This window comes from Callithrix jacchus, chromosome 1 (assembly GCF_049354715.1).
Source record: "Callithrix jacchus isolate 240 chromosome 1, calJac240_pri, whole genome shotgun sequence".
Classification (NCBI taxonomy): domain Eukaryota; kingdom Metazoa; phylum Chordata; class Mammalia; order Primates; family Cebidae; genus Callithrix; species Callithrix jacchus.
This window is the reverse complement of record NC_133502.1, coordinates 140,456,709-140,473,218: the sequence shown is the minus strand read 5'-3', so window position 1 is coordinate 140,473,218 and position 16,510 is coordinate 140,456,709. Positions and strand designations below refer to the sequence as shown.

Genomic DNA, 16,510 nt, shown 5'->3' with positions numbered 1-16,510 from the left:
ACTTCAGCCACCTTCCAAGAAAAGAATGAAACCATTGCTTTTTTATTGTTAACAATCCTTCCTTTGAGAATAGCCCATTGCAGTTAACAAGTTACTTATGACCATTACCTCAATTATTCCTCACAAAAGCTCTGTGAGCTAAGCATGATTTTACTAATAAGGAAACAGAAGGCTAGAGAAGCTGAATAGACTACTCAGTAGCTAGCAAATGGTAGACCCAGGGCCCAAGCCCAGACTGTTCCTTGCTCTTTCCTCACAATGCTTCTGGTCAATTTGGTTTCTGTAGTGGAGTTATAGGCTGAAATGACATTAGAATTCTATTAAATTTAGTTTCTACAGTAAAGGTTTTAAGCTGAAGTGATATTAAAATTATATCCTTTTGAAAAATATTTATTGAATATAAATAAATGTCCTATACATTAAATATCAAGAAATATTCATTATTGATTACAAGTCAAGATGTAATACTGAGGGAACCATAGAATCAAAATACCCACTCATGATACAGTAGTGATAATTCCATTCCAATACTGGATATAGTAATGTTTTGTTCACAAGACACAAGAAAACCCATCACTTAACCAACCTATAATAACACAATAGAAAAGGATTGTGACTTATAATATGAACAGCCCCAATAATCTCATCTTTGTCTTATCGATTTATCAGGTCATTTTGAGACTGTAGAGTTACACTGTCATAGATTTTTAAGATTCCATTTCCTTAGTTTTATTTCAAATTATTATTAACGAATGAAAACAAGTCATACAAGCCAAAGATACTTTTAAACTAAGTTCATTTTTCATAAGAAAAAAAAGGAATCAAATTTTAGTACAAAGAAAGCATTTCCCAAACAATGAGTCTCTTAATGGAAAAAATAAAAGAGCAGTGTTATTAAACTTTCCTTCAAAGAAAGGAAAGAAACCTAAATCTGTTATGGTAAATTTGGAAAGATAGTCCCATAATAAGTGTTTGTTTTACAAGATACACTTGAATGATGCAAATCTATGAAGCAGGGATCTGTGGCAATCCAAATTCATCCACCAGAACTCCATCCTGTAAAAAGGAAGCAATGTTTAGTGCCACTATTTTTCTACTTGATAAAAAAGATTACAAACATTTAAGTCAAAACTAATTTCTAAGTATTAAATCAATCAAAACCAAAATCCCACTCATAAGATAAGAATGAGCTTGACCAGGTGTAGTGGCTCACGCCTGTGATCCTAGCACTTTGGGAGGCCGAGGCGGGCGGATCACGAGGTCAAGAGATCGAGACCATCCTGGTCAACATGGTGAAACCCCGTCTCTACTAAAAATGCAAAAATTAGCTAAGCATGGTGGCGTACGCCTGTAGTCCCAGCTACTTGGGAGGCTGAGGCAGGAGAATTGCTTGAACCCAGAAGGCGGAGGTTGCAGTGAGCTGAGATTGCCACTGCATTCCAGCCTGGTGCCTGGTGACAGAGCAAGACTCTGTCTAAAAAAAAAAAAAGAGAGAATGAGCTTTTTCATGAAAGGTAAAGGAGGAAGTGGTGCATCAAGAAGAGAACTAGAAAGGACAAAAAGGGGGATCCTCCACAGGGGAGAGTGAAAGAGAGAGAAAGAGAAATCTAAGAGTAAACCTGGAAAGGGGAAAAGGAGGCTGGAGGGTCAAGAAAGAAAGGTTAAGGAGTTGGTCCTTGCCTCCATATTTGCATTTTCACTCTGATCCCGAATGTGGACCAACAGCTTTCCTAGCCTCCCAAATCCTTGAAGGAGCAGTGCCCTTCAAGGCACTGGAGTCATTTTCATATCATGCTTTACTATAATCATAGGCAGTGATACCACTATCACTTAAAAACAACAAAAAACAAAAAACCAGGGCTGCTCTGTCTGTGGAGTAGCCATTCTTTTATTCCTTTACTTTATAAACAACAACAGACTGAGCACAGTGGTGCACACCTGTAATCCCAGCACTTTGGGAGGCTAAGGCAGGCGGATCATTTGAGGTAAGGAGTTCAACAAGGCCAGCCTGACTAACATAGTAAAACCCCATCTCTACTAAAAAATTCAAAAAAATTAGCCAGGTGTGGTGAAGCATGCCTGTAATCTCAGCTACTTGGGAGGATGAGGTGGGAGGATTGCTTGAACCTGGGGGTGAATGTTGCAGTGAGCTGAGATGGTGCCACTGCACTCCAGCGTGGGTGACAGAGTAAGACTCCATCTCGAAAAGATAAAATAAAAACAACAACAACAAAAACTCCATATATCCACAGCATATTTAACTCAGGAATCTGTGACCTTCTAAAAGTGGAAATAACATAGATGCTTCAGGGACTTGTTACTAGGAAATTAACAAGGTGGGCTATGGTAATGTTAATAAAAGTATTTCATGGGTTGTTAAGAAAAAGAAACCCATGGACCTGGGACCTTGAAGTTGCCAGAGAGGTCAGGGAGGAGTGGGCAGTTCAGAAAGGCAAGACTATCCCAGGCTCAACAGAGAAGGGAGGGATGCAACAGAGGGAGATGTACACTCACAGCAATTATCAATAATGAATCTAAGAAATTACCTGCTCCCTGCTGTTTGCTCTCACATTTTACAGGTAGGAAAAACTGATGAGGTTTAGAAAGAAGACATAAATTTCTGCTATTTTGTTCAAAGTCACACCACACCCAGCCTGGCTGTCATTATTAGTGGCTCACACCTGTAATCCCAGCACTTTGGGAGGCCGAGAGATCGCTTGAGGCCAAGAGTTCAAGACCAGCCTGGCCAACATGGTGAAACCCCATCTCCACTAAAAATACAAAAATTAGCCAGGTGTGCTGGTGTGCACCTGTAATCCCAGCTACCTGGGTGGCTGAGGCAAGAGGATTGCTTGAACCAGGGAGGGGGAGGTTGCAGTGACCCAAGATCATGCCACTGTACTCCAGCCTGAGTGACAGAATGAGTGTCTCCCAAAAAAAAAAAAAGATAATCATGTAGATTTGAACAGAGTTTTAAGTTTGCAAAGTCCTTTACATAGAAGATCTAATTTGTCTGCACAACAATTACATGAGATACTTGTAATTATCTGCATTTTACTGAAGCAAGGAAAACCAAAGCTTACAACTAAGCAATTAGTCATACTTAGTGCCAGGTGTCCGGATTCTTTTGCCTTAAATAAGAATCTTTCTACGTTAAGTTTTATGCTTAAATTATTTATCTGTAGTTTAAAAAGTCCACCCATTCTAAACTCTTGTGTATATAGGAAAAAAAAAAAAAGAAAAAGAAAGCAAATAAAATTAGAAATCCACCCAAAATAATTAACTCGTTTGTATAGAGAGTGAGACATTGTCACTGCTGCTTAGCAAGTCTCACCTATGTGTTGCTTATGCTTTTACAGGAAATGTCTGAGACCCATCAGTGGTGCCCAGTGCCAGCTCACAAGGGTGATTATGTATGTTACACAAATTGTCATTGTATAAAAACATTCCTGAGCCTCACTGACAGTATTTATGCAGTCAGTTCACCATTGAATGCAGAAAAACTGGACCTTCAAGGGTTCACAAAATAATGCCCAGAACCGTCTGTCTTTGTTCTAATGTAAGACTACCTTTTAGATTCCCAGACTTATGGTCAAGCATAAGCCTTTGCTATTTTGCGTTAAAATATAAACAGAAAAAGCTTTCACCTTGTTTTTTGTGTCAGTGGGAACACCTTCTGGAATTGCAGGTGCAGATGCTGCCTCATCCAAATAAGAACTGTCTTCATCAGCCAGAAGCTCATCACCCAGTGCATCCAACTCTGAGATCAAAACAGTCAACATTTAAAAAAAATGTAAGCAAGAAAGCTAGCAGCTAATAAATTCTCTCATTTATTGATGAACTTGAAAGAAGGCAGTGAAAGACTGCATGAGATTGTTGTATGCTGTGTGACCATTACATGAAATCAGACTCTAAAAATAAGTCTATGGTAAAATAGAAATAAGTTGGAAGTAGCCAAGAGGAATGACAACAGCAGGTGGAGACTCATCAGGGGCAACTGAAGATGGGAAATTGAAAAATAAAGAAATAAATGAAAAAAAAAAAGATTCTAGGCAAAATAGACCATGGAAAGAGTGGAAAAGAAGCAGCAGCACACCTATAATCCCAGCACTTTGGGAGGCCGAGGAGGGTGGATCACAAGGTCAAGAGATCAAGACCATCCTGGTCAACATGGTGAAACCCCGTCTCTACTAAAAATACAAAAAATTAGCTGGGCATGGTGGCACATGCCTGCAGTCCCAGCTACTCGGGAGGCTGAGGCAGGAGAATTGCTTGAACCCAGGAGGCGGAGGTTGCGGTGAGCTGAGATCTGCACTCCAGCCTGGGTAACAAGAGCGAAACTCTGTCTCAAAAAAAAAAAGAAAAAAAAAGAAGCAGCAGTAATGCCACAGGGGAATCACACAATAGAAATCCAGTGTGGAATGGTTCAGTCATCTACCCGGTTACTCATGCTAGAAATTGACAGCCACCCTTGACACCTCCCACTTCTTCCACATCCAATCAATCAATAAGTCTTGTCCTCTCAACTTTCTAAGATTTCTTCGATCTGTCCACTTCTGTCTGTTTCTGCTACTATCACCCTAGCTAGTCTCAGCCACCATCATCTCTTAAATGACTATAGCAATAGCTTCCAGACTGCTGTCCCTGAGGCCATTCGACAACCCTTCTCATTTTTTCATGCTAACCCCTACTCATCCTTCATGTCTCTCCCTGACTACTAACTAGGTTAGAGTCCCTTAGTATGTCCTCTATGGTACCCCATAATTCTTCCCTATAGCCTTGCTCTAGTAATTAATTACTTGAAGCAAACCATTTATGTCTTGCACTGGTAGAGGAGAAACTTCATGAATATAGGGACTGCATTTTTCTTCAGTGCTAAATTCCCACCACCTTGTATAGTACCTGGGATACAGTAGGTGCACATTAAGTATTCGCCAACTACTGTTTCTTTTTTTTTTTCCCTCTTCTTTAGAGAGAAGGTCTCACTCTGTTGCCCAGGCTGCAGTGTCGTGATCTTGGCTCACTGGAACCTCTACCTCCTGGGCTCAAGTGATCCTTCCACCTCAGCCTCCAAGGAGCTAGGACCACAGGTGCATACCACCATGCCTGGGTAATTTTTATATTTTCTGTAGAGACAGGGTTATGTCATATTGCTCAGCCTAATCTTGAACTCCTGGGTTTGAGTGGATCCGCCTACCTTGGCCTCCCAAAGTGCTGGGATTACAGATGTGAGCCACTGCGCCTGGCCCTGACTATCGTTTCTTAATTGGTTTTGCTGTTCTGAGGGAAAGGACTCCAACTAGGAAAATAGGGAGAACAAAATCAAAAGGAATACAGCAAGGAAAGGCCAGGTTGAGGATACTTACACATACTAAGCACCAGGTCAAGGCCTGTGCCTGGACCTTCCTTCAGAGTTTATACATCCCACTGTTATTGGTGGAGTATGCAATCTGATGTGGCTGCCTCACCAGCTCTTTGTCCAGGGACTGTACCATAAACTAACTTTCAGGAAATTCTGATAGAAATTTTCACTAGCATTGGGGAAAAGGTCCCAGGCAGTTGTTCCTTTTGGACTCCAAAGCTAAATATAGATTATTTTTCTCATAGCTTACCTGCTTCTAGGTCATCTTCATCCAGTTCTGGGGTGCCGTAACTGCGACTCAGTGCTTCCTGGATTTCATTTGCATCTTCCATCATATCCTCTAGCTGGTCTTGTAAATCCTATGGAAATATGTATGAGAAGATTTTCTCATTTACCATTTTCTTCTAACTATCCACTTCCCCTACATTTTCCTTTGAATATAGACATGAATAACTTTTAAAACGATAATGTAAAATGCCAAGCACATAAACAGTTCTCAACAACTTATGTGTTAGTTCACCTCCCCATCCCAGTCTTTAGCTAGTAATTTCTTAATGTCAACAACTGAGCAGAAAGTCCTCTAAAGGACAGGTTCAAGTAACTCTTAAACATCCCTTCCAATTAAAAGTATGAGAGATTGCTTAAAGAATTAAAAATCACAAGCCCAAAGATGTCCTCTAATAATAACTATGAATGTTACTGACTCACATAATCCCCCACATATTTTTGGTGGTAAAATGTGAACTTAAAGCTTAGAATTGGTAATCTCACATTTTATTTTTTACTTTATTTATTTATTTAGATGGAGTCTCACTTTGTCACCCAGGCTGGAGTGCCATGGTGCAGTCTCAGCTCACTGCAGCCTCCGCCTCCCGGGTTCAAGCGATTCTCCTGCCTTAGCCTCCCCAGTAGTTGGAATTACAAGTGCGCACCACCATGCCTAGCTAATTTTTGTATTTTCAGTAGAGACGGGGTTTCGCCATGTTGGCTGGGCTAGTCTCGAACTCCTGACCTCAGGTGATCATCCACCTCAGCCTCCCAAAATGCTGGGATTACAGGCATGAGCTACCACGCCCGGCCACATTTGATTTTAAAGTGCTTCATGGAAGTCCAAAGTCCTATGTGAGAATAGATGATCATCAGCTCTCTATGATTACAGAAAGTATTACTTGAAACCTTAAATCAAGCAACCATCTTGACCTAAACTATCAATCCTTTTCTAGTTAATGAAGACAGGGAAGTTATTGAGACAAGCAAATTATTCTTCTCAAGTCAGCCAAAGATGATTATACTGTGTAGAGAAAGGCGGCAAGAGTAGAAACTACTGAAGTGGTACAAAAAGTTAGTTGTACATGGCCCACCCTGAATGGAGAACCAGAAAGGGAATCATGATAGGTGTCACAGTCAAGACAAGGCTGGTGAGAAACATGGACCGAGGGCATAAATCATGTATGAATTATCTACCTGTGCTTAACTGGGAGATTACTATAAGGCTAAAAATGCAGTTGTCCAAGATGTCTGCCTATACCAAAATGTGCCCATATCCAAGTCCCCAGTTGGCCCTCCATATAGGTGGTTTTGCATCCTGCAAATACTATATTGTCAATCTGCTTTTGGTTGAAAAATATCTTCATGTAAATGACTCGTGCAGTTCAAACTGCACGTGCTGTTCAAGGGTAAACTATAATGTGAAACCAATCTAAGAAGTGGTATAGCATCACACAGGGCAGCTGGTATAATGGCTAGGAGTGAGACTCTGGAGTCAGACCTACCCAAGTTCAATTTTGCCATGACTCAATGAGAAGTAATGTCTCTAAGCCTTATTTTCCTCATTTGTAAAATGGAATTATTAGTAGCCACATCTCACCGGGGTTGTTGTAAGGGTTTACTGGAATAATATATGTAAAACACTAAGCACCTAATACTATATATATTCACTGTATTAAATATGTGCAGAACAACAATCTGCTCTTCATATATTAAAATTCCACACAGATGGGAACAGAACTAGTGCTGATAAAGCAAAAAGACCAAATCTGCACCATTTATCCTTCAGAATTTCTGCAGCAATGCAAGACATTTGAAAATTCTGTCAGGCGCAGTGGCTTATGCCTGTAAACCCAGCACTTTGGGAGGCCAAAGTGGGTGGATCACTTGTGCTCAGGCGTTTGGGAGCAACCTGGGCAACATGTCAAAACCTTGTCTCTACAAAAGATACAAAAGTTAGCTGGGCATGGCGCATGCCTGTAGTCCCAGCTACTCAGTAGACTGAAATAGGAAGGTGGCTTGAGCCTGGGAGGCAGAGGTTGCAGTGAGCTGAGACTGAGTCACTGTATCCAACCTGGGGAACAGCAAAAGAAAAAAGAAAACAGAAAATTCCTTCCTGGCCCCCAAATTAAAGTCAGTTTCTATATAAAGGTGAAAAGGGTAGTGAAATGGAGGGGAAAATAATTTTTTTAACTTTTATTTTCTGCATTTCCAAGTACCAAACTGTAGCATTATATGCATGTTTAACACTCTGCTACACAGAGAAGCACTGGCTGAGTAATAATTAAAAGACAGTGAAAATAACAGAGAAAGCTGATCAAGTCAAGCTTATACAACAGTATTACACATCAAAACACATCTTCCCAAATAATCTATGAATAGGATTCCTAGCAACAGACTCCAGGATAGATACAGAAAAAACGCATCCCACAAAGAATTAGCTGGTTCTCTATTGTATAAACAAACAAAAGCAATATAAAAAAATATAAGCACTAAGCTAAAAAGAACATTGATGTAGTGATATGCAGAAACTGAAAAAAGAAAAACCTACACACACAAACAGAACAGCAAAATAAAAAGTTAAAGCTATAAAACAATGGAAATATTTTCCAAGTAAAGCATTTTAGAAAAATAAATCTAACCAAAAAATTCAAATCTAACCAAAGATACATACACACCAAAAGAGTTAAAGGGGCTCTCCACCTGTCATGCTGGCAACATTCACAAAGACTAAAGTTTCTCTTTTGTTCATATTAAATACCTCTAATTAAAACACAAGGAACCCTAAAAGCAGAAAATACCATTGCATTTCATTATATTTTATTAGCAAACAATATTATACAAGAAAAGATGGCTGGGAGTGGTGGCTCACGCCTGTAATCCCAGCACTTTTCGAGGTTGAGGTGGGCGGATACTTGAGGTCAGGAGTTTGAGACCAGCCTGGCCAACATCTCTGCTAAAAATACAAAAATTAGCGGGCATGGTGGTGCAGGCCTGTAGTCCCAGCTACTCAGGAGGCTGAGGTAGAATTGCTTGAACCTGAGAGGTGGAGGCTGCAGTGAGCCAACCGCACCACTGCATTCCAGCCTGGGTAACAGAGGGAGACTCTGTCTCAAAAAAAAGACAAGCGGCTGGGCGCGGTGGCTCAAGCCTGTAATCCCAGCACTTTGGGAGGCCAAGGCAGGTGGATCACGAGGTCAAGAGATCAAGACCATCCTGGTCAACATGGTGAAACCCTGTCTCTACTAAAAACACAAAAAATTAGCTGGGCATGGTGGCGCGTGCCTGTAATCCCAGCTACTCAGGAGGCTGAGGCAGGAGAATTGCCTGAACCCAGAAGGCGAAGGTTGCGGTGAGCCAAGATTGCGCCATTGCACTCCAGCCTGGGTAACAAGAGCGAAACTCCGTCTCAAAAAAAAAAAAAAAGACAAGCATACACAGAATATTGTTATCAGTGAAGCTCCTATGGAGTATCACAAAGCTTAATTCCATGCATGCAGACATTTGTGGAGGATTAGAGACAGCGAAGGGCAACCAAAGGAGGGGTACTTGAAAAAATAAGAGAGGGGAGGAATGCCTTCACTCTTACTAAAGATCAGCATTCCCAGAGACTACCTTTGCAGAGGCAATCAAATGCCTGGTATGCAGTAACTGCTCACCCAATAAACACTGCTTGAATCAGGCTGTACTGCTTTCTCTTCTGTTTTTTATTTTTATTTTTATCTCCTTTTATAGCCTCTGATTCATCATCCATCAAATATTTTCTGAGCACAAACTATGGCAGGGAAATGCTGTGAGCTCCGAGGATACAGCAGTGAACAAAGTAAGTCCTTGCACTCAAGGAAATAAACATCCTAGTCAGGGGGTAAAGGTCAAGAGCAGCATTTTATTTACAGAAAGGAAGACTCTCTCTCCTCTGACCAGTTACCACTCACTCCTTCTGCTATCTCTTCTTGCCACCTGGGCTGTTCATCTGACAGCTAGGAACTGCCAAGCTCTTAGGGCTCACCTCCCTGGTCAAAACCCAGTTCCAATAAGAAATGCTAACTTTAAGGAACTAATGACATTATTATTAAAAATCTAAAGAGAATTACTAGAAAAGGGAACCAAGTCTACTATGCCAGGAGTTGGGTTAAGCCCTTTACATACACTTTACCTACATACCTTCATTTAACATTCATGACAATCCTAGGAATAGGCAACAACATCACTACTTTACCATTGAAGAAACAAACTAAAAATCATTGAATTAGTTAAAAGTAACTACTGTATGGTATTATAGGCCAGGCATCGTGTGCATAGATATACTAGCTCACTTATTTCATCCTCATAATATAGATGTTCCTTGACTTATCATAGGGTTACATCCTAATAAACCCATCGTAAGTTCAAAATATCTTTTTTTTTTTTTGAGACGGAGTTTCGCTCTTGTTACCCAGGCTGGAGTGCAATGGCGTGATCTCGGCTCACTGCAACCTCCGCCTCCTGGGTTCAGGCAATTTTCCTGCCTCAGCCTCCTGAGTAGCTGGGATTACAGGCACGCGCCACCATGCCCAGCTAATTTTTTGTATTTTTAGTAGAGACGGGGTTTCACCATGTTGACCAAGATGGTCTCGATCTCTTGACTTCGTGATTCACCCACCTCGGCCTCCCAAAGTGCTGGGATTACAGGCTTGAGCCACCCCGCCCAGCCCCAAAATATCTTAAGTAGAAAATGCATTTAATACGTCTAACCTACTAAACCATCACTTAGCCTAGCCTACCTTAATTGTACTCAGAACACTTACATAGCCTATAGTTGGGCAAAATCATTTAATGGCCTATTTTATAATAAAGTGTTGAGTATTTCATGTAATTTATTGAATATTGTACTGAAACTGAAAAACAGAGTGGTTATATGGATATTCAAAGTATGGTGTCTACTGAATGCATATAGTATTTGCACCATCATCAAATTGAAAACGCATTAAGTTCAACTGTCTTAAATCAGGGACTGTCTGTAACTGTATGTGGTACTAGGAAACTGAGATATTTGGTACCCTTTCTTGAAGTCACTCTACTAGTAAATGGCAGCCCGAGGATTTAATTTCTCTACTGTGCTCTTCCTATCACACACACACTCGTTTGGATTCTCTCAGAAATTAGTGCACGTTCTTGCAGAAACTAGCATACGTCTCACCTCGATCTGGTCGATTTTCACTTGCTTGTATGCCTTCTTCATTTCCTTTACTCCCAATTTCATAGCATCAACCTAAAAAAAGGAAGAAGAAAACACAATGTCTTAGGAAGTCATGGTGGTTAAACTGTCTTTATTTATTTATTTATTTATCTGAGACAGTTTCGCTCTTGCTGCCCAGACTGGAGTGCAACAGCTCAATCTCAGCTTGCTGTACCCTCTACCTCCCCGGTTCAAGTGATCTTCCTGCCTCAGACTCCCAAGTAGCTGAGATTACAGGTGTATGTCACCACACCCGGCTACTTTTTGTATTTTTAGTAGAGACAGGGTTTCACCACATTGGTCAGGTTGTTCTTGAACTCCTGACCTCAGATGACTCACCCACCTTGGCCTCCCAAAGTGTTTGGATTACAGGCATGAGCCACTGTGCCTGGCCAGTTAAACTGTCTTTAAAAAGTCACAGGAAAAGAAAATAAGAATAAAGAAATGAAATAATAGGAAAAGGAGTACCGTGGTCTTGGTGTCCTTCAATGACTGGATGGTATAATTGGCTTGTTCCATGTTGAATGACTGTTGGGCGAGATTGTCCCGCTGCTGCTCATACCTTTTTAGAGTAAATGGAGAATGGCAAATATATGAGCCAGATAGAAATCCTGAAGAACAAAGTATCCTTACACTAAATAAGAGTATTTTCTTTAAAAAAAGGAGCAAAAACCTTAAAAATTAGATGACACATAGAAAAACTGGCAAAAACAATTTAATCACTCTAACACAAATAACATATGATATGTCCCTCCAGTCTTTTTCCTTTGCATGTACAGTCATGAGTCGCTTAACAATGGGTATATGTTCTAAGAAATATGTCGTTAGGCAATTTCATCACTGTGCAAACATCAGACAGTGTACTCACACAAACCTAGATGGTATAGCCCACTACTCACCTAAGCTATATGATATAGTCTACTGCTTGCTCCTAGGCTACAAACCTGTACAGCATGTTACTCTACTGAGTATTGTAGCCAATTGTAACACAATGGTAAGTATTTATGTATCTAAACACCCTATAGAAAAGATACAGTAAAAATAGAATATTATATCCTTATAGGAGCCAGAGTGATATAATACAGTCTGTTCTGTCATTGACAAAACCATTGTTATGCAGCACATGACTGTATTTTAGTTATAACACTATTTTCCAATTAACATTATGGCATTTGCTTTTTTCTATGTTGCTGCATATTTTAATATGTGTCTTTATAATTATTTCCTATGATAAATATCCAGAAGTGAAATTCTTAGAGCAAAAGGTTAAAACTATTTTTAAGGCTCTTCATACATATAGATAAATGTTTTTCCAGAATTTTGAACTCCTTGAAGACAGGCATATTTTATTTTATTTTATTTATTTATTTACTTAATTAGTTTAGAGACAGTCTCGCTCTGTCACCCAGGCTGGAGTGTATCCAATGAGCTATCTCGCTCATTGTAACCTCTGCCTCCTGGGTTCAAGCGATTCTCCTGCCTCAGCCTCCCAAGTAGGTGGGACTACAGGTCTGTGCGACCACGCCTTGGAGTTTCACCATGTTGGCCAGGCTGATCTCCAACTCCTGACCTCAAGTGATCTGCTATTTTGGTCTCCCAAAGTGCTGGGATTATAGGCATGAGCCACTGTGCCCAGCCTCAGGTGCATTTTATTAATCTTATATTCATAAATAGGTAATCCATCTGACTTAATATAATGTCTGGTGTTCAAATGTTTTTAAAATAAAGTTTTATAATCAAATTATAATATTACCTCAAAGACTTCTGTCACTATGGTCTTTATGCAATATTTGGAAATAATCTAACTATCCAACCAGAAAAAGAATGGTCCATTCATGGTGCAAGCAAATGGTAGAATATTATAATCTCATTTAAAAAAGTAAAATTTCCAAAGAATATTTAAAAGAACAGGGAAATGCTCATGATATAATATTAAGTGGAAAAGGATAACCTACATATACACACTACAATTTAAGTTTTCTTCTAAAAAGTTATATGCACACATACCATGTATGCAGAGGCAGAGAAAAGAAACTGGAATAAATCAGCATTTTGAAGGTGGTTATTTCTAGTAGTAAGAATCTAGGTCAATTTTGTTTTCTTCTGTTCATATTTATATATTTTCCAAGTTTCTACAATGAACCTGTATTCTTTTTTATAACAAAAAAGGTTACTTAAAACTAGCAATGCTACCAATTAAGAAGGTAAATCACTTCACCACACTCCCACCAGTCTAGGCATTACAATTTCTTTTTCCAATTTGATCTAATTTAAAAGGAGGAAGATGGCATCTGGTATCCTATAAAAAGTCATTTTAAAATAGGAAGACAGATATTGATAATCTTTCTAGTTCCTTAATAGCAAATTACACCTAACCTCTAAAACCCTGTAGAGGATCTCATCAGCTGAACAGTCCCCAGAGGTAGGCACCAAAGATACATTAGCTTGTGCTCAAAATTGGGACATAGTCACCTAAAACAAATTAAGGATCTTAAAATTTATTCTGGTGGGAGGAAACAAACATTTAGGATTCCTAACTTTACAAACAAAAACAAAAAAGGCACACTCGAAAATAATAGGAAAACCAAACCCTATGAATCTGGTCAGTTCAAAACAGGAGTCACTAACCATATAAGGCTACATAAATTATTTAAATTGCCTAAAATTTAAACTTCAGTTCCTTAGTCACATTAGCCACATTTCAAGTGCTCAATAACCACATGTGGCTAACAGCTACTATATGGAACACACAGATAAAGAACATCTCCATCACAACAGAAAAATTTCTATTTAGATAGAAGTTGTTACAACAGACATTGCTGAACACATAGTGGGGAAGAACCCAGCTAACTGTATTTAATTACACGTCACTGAAAATTCATAATTAAATCAAGAGTGCTTAGAAAATAGTATGAAAACCTGAAGGAATGGGAGACCATTTCCCTTTTAGTTAAACCTGCTAAATGGAAAGAGATTGTGTGTGTAACTTACATCCGCTTTTGCTTTAAAACTCGCAATGCTTTCTGCTTGACCATATTCTGGAAAGAAAAACAGATTTAATAAAAATAAAGTGGAAAACACACATACAGGAAAAGAAATTTCCCATAGCCTCAAACTCACATGCCTACTTCCTCTTTTCTTCAAAATAGTAGACATAATGGCTCCTGGATTCTGTTCTTCTCCTCCCAAAAGCAGGTATCTCTAAGGTCTAGTCTTTAAGCCTTAGCTCCTATCTGTCTTTGCATCCCACATCCCAGAGTCCTGAACTACTTTCCCTTTTTCTAATGCATATTATCTCCACCTCTAGCCCCCAAAGTGCTGACTCATTGCCTTAGGGAGATCTTCATTTGTATAGCCTATCAACTTAACCTCAACAATTCCCAACTTCTAAACCTTATCTCACCCTGGAAATAACTAATCTCTCACCTCTCCAGGTTGAAAACCTTTATATTAACCTTATCTTTCCCCTTTTTGTTCTTTCTTCATGCACAGTCATCCTGTTAACTGATTTCAGAACTCATTTTCAAACTGCTTCTTTGGTTTCCTATCACCATGGTTTGGGCTTTCATTGTCTCAAGTCTACATGGGCTTTCCTGCCTCTGGTTGTTCTTCATTCCACACCATCCACTAAGATGGCCGGGATGGGAAAGGCCTTTCTTTTCTATAGAATTCCGTAGATCATTTTACTTACCTTCTCCAATGAGGAAGGAAAAATATATATTTTTATACTATTTTTTTATACTTCACAGATGATCATAATTCACATTTACTGAGTGCTACTGTGTACTAGACATAGTGCTATGCAGGTCACATCAATTACCTCATTTAATCCTCACACTGTAAGGTAGGTATTATCTCTGTTTTACATATGGGAAAACAGAGGTTCAGTGATATACCCAGGCTCACATGGTTAATAAGTTATGGACCTGGAGAAAACAAGGTAGTTCTATATCCACAGTCCATGTGCTTAAACACAGTATTTTATGTTCCTACCTAACAGGCGTGGAAAATAAGTGACTTTATCAAGGTCAAAACTACTAGGCAGTGACAGTGTTAGTATTAGAACACTGGTCCCGGATGCCTAGTTCAGTTTTTCCCAGCAGGCCACTCCTTAAGCAGTCTAATATACCAACCTAACCTGACCAGCTTGGCAAGTCACTGATCCTGAGCACAGCCTAGTCCTCCTCTCCAGATCACTACCTTCTCAGTATAATGGGCTAATTCGCATATACATGCTTCTAGACATGTGATCAGCATCCTGCGTCTCTTCCCACAAGATCAAACTCCAGTCTCCCTTCCATATTTGGTTGCCAACTGTCCTCCCTAAAGGAAACACCCTCACATGTTTTCTCCTTAGCAGATTGTAAGCATCTCTTCAGTAGGGATGCTCACAGTCCCTACACTAGGCTCCATTTCTATAGGTGTTAAAACTAGGCTGTGCCAGCACCTTGTGCAGCAGTTGCTGCCTACATTACCTTTGCAGGACCCTCTCTCATCTTCTTGATCTGATCCTTGTACTTTACTAGCTCAGCATCCAATCGAGAAATCTTCTTGTCAATGGATTCTGCCCTGCTGTCCACCTTGGGGGAAAACATCAAATGCACTGGTAGTTACTACAATACACTTATTTCAGAAGGGGCAGGTAGAAAGGAAGGAATATAGAGGAAGAAAAGAAAAAAAGGAGCTTATGGAGAAGGGTGAAAAACAGTGGTTAGCCAAGAGGGGTATTCCCAACCAGAAACCCTGGGCTTTTATAAATTATACTCTGACCTTCCCTGCCATACTGCCCCAATTCTGATATACCAGCTAGCCCTCAGGTGGGTTGGGGCAAATAATAATTTGAGAATCACTGGGCTGAGTTGGAATTTCCCTGGAATCAGAGACTAGCCAGGCTGAGAGCTCATTCAAGAGGCACGTGAAATAGGCCAGTGCCCAGTGGATACCGCTGATTGTAGATCTAATGCCATTTCCTAGATCAGGGATGGTGGCTTAATCTGAGGGGCCAGGAATCTGAGTTTTGTGTTACTGAGATGCAGGATTGAGGTACAGACATATTGACCTAAGATATCAAGCTGAGTCCTGATGTGAGCTGGGGATGACAGCTGAAAGAAGGGTAAGGGATCAGGCAGAACGAGGTGGGAAGGGTATGTGGGCCTAGGGTTGGGTGAGGTGAGAGGATCAAGGCGAGAGCGAGTGGACGGGCGATGGGCATCAAAACGCGCTGGGTGCAGGTAGGACAAGGCAGTGATGAGGTTGGGGGTCCCTGGTTTGTGGCGTTAGGAATGACTTGGGTAACAGGGATGAAGGAGAGAAGATGGGATAGAGAGGGTCGACGTGTAAGGGGCCCAGGACCAGGAATGAAGTGGAGGAATAGGGGCCCGGGGCCAGGGGTGGGCGGGGTCGGGTGTGTCAGAGGTCCTGAGCTACTTATATGCATGGTCAAATGCCCACCGTGCCAATGCAGTCAGTCAGGCTGGGCGGCGGAGCCTTGGGTTTCGCTTTCCCGAAGAATCGGTTCATCTTGAGCGGCCGCGAAGAAACCTAAACACTGAAGCAAAACCAGAAACGGAAGCAGTCACCCCGCCTCGACTTCCGGCCCCACCGCGTGCGCAAGCGCAATATGCCTCCAGCAGTTTCCCGATCCTTTTTCCGGATTTTCAGTC

The 16,510-nt window shown here is 40.5% G+C and overlaps 1 protein-coding gene across 1 annotated transcript; it reads right to left on the bottom strand.

Annotated features, from left to right (window-relative positions):
• Positions 1–377: 377 nt before the first annotated feature.
• On the bottom strand, positions 378–16,397 carry CHMP5 (charged multivesicular body protein 5). Its single transcript, XM_002743014.7, has 8 exons — positions 16,299–16,397; positions 15,323–15,427; positions 13,839–13,885; positions 11,316–11,409; positions 10,809–10,880; positions 5,613–5,721; positions 3,648–3,760; positions 378–1,056 (listed from the first exon to the last, which is right to left on the bottom strand). The coding sequence occupies exons 1-8, from the start codon at positions 16,365–16,367 to the stop codon at positions 1,006–1,008; spliced, it is 660 nt and encodes a 219-aa protein (XP_002743060.1). The 5' UTR covers positions 16,368–16,397; the 3' UTR covers positions 378–1,005.
• Positions 16,398–16,510: the final 113 nt, after the last annotated feature.

Excerpts from the sequence above, each read along its gene's own strand:
- CHMP5 (XM_002743014.7), bottom strand. The coding sequence starts at position 16,367 with ATGAACCGATTCTTCGGGAAAGCGAAACCCAAGGCTCCGCCGCCCAGC. Across the intron at positions 10,881-11,315 it reads TGAAGGACACCAAGACCACG|GTTGATGCTATGAAATTGGG; the intron begins GTACTCCTTTTC and ends TCCTTTTTTTAG. Across the intron at positions 1,057-3,647 it reads CCACTGACACAAAAAACAAG|GATGGAGTTCTGGTGGATGA; the intron begins GTGAAAGCTTTT and ends TCCTTTTTACAG.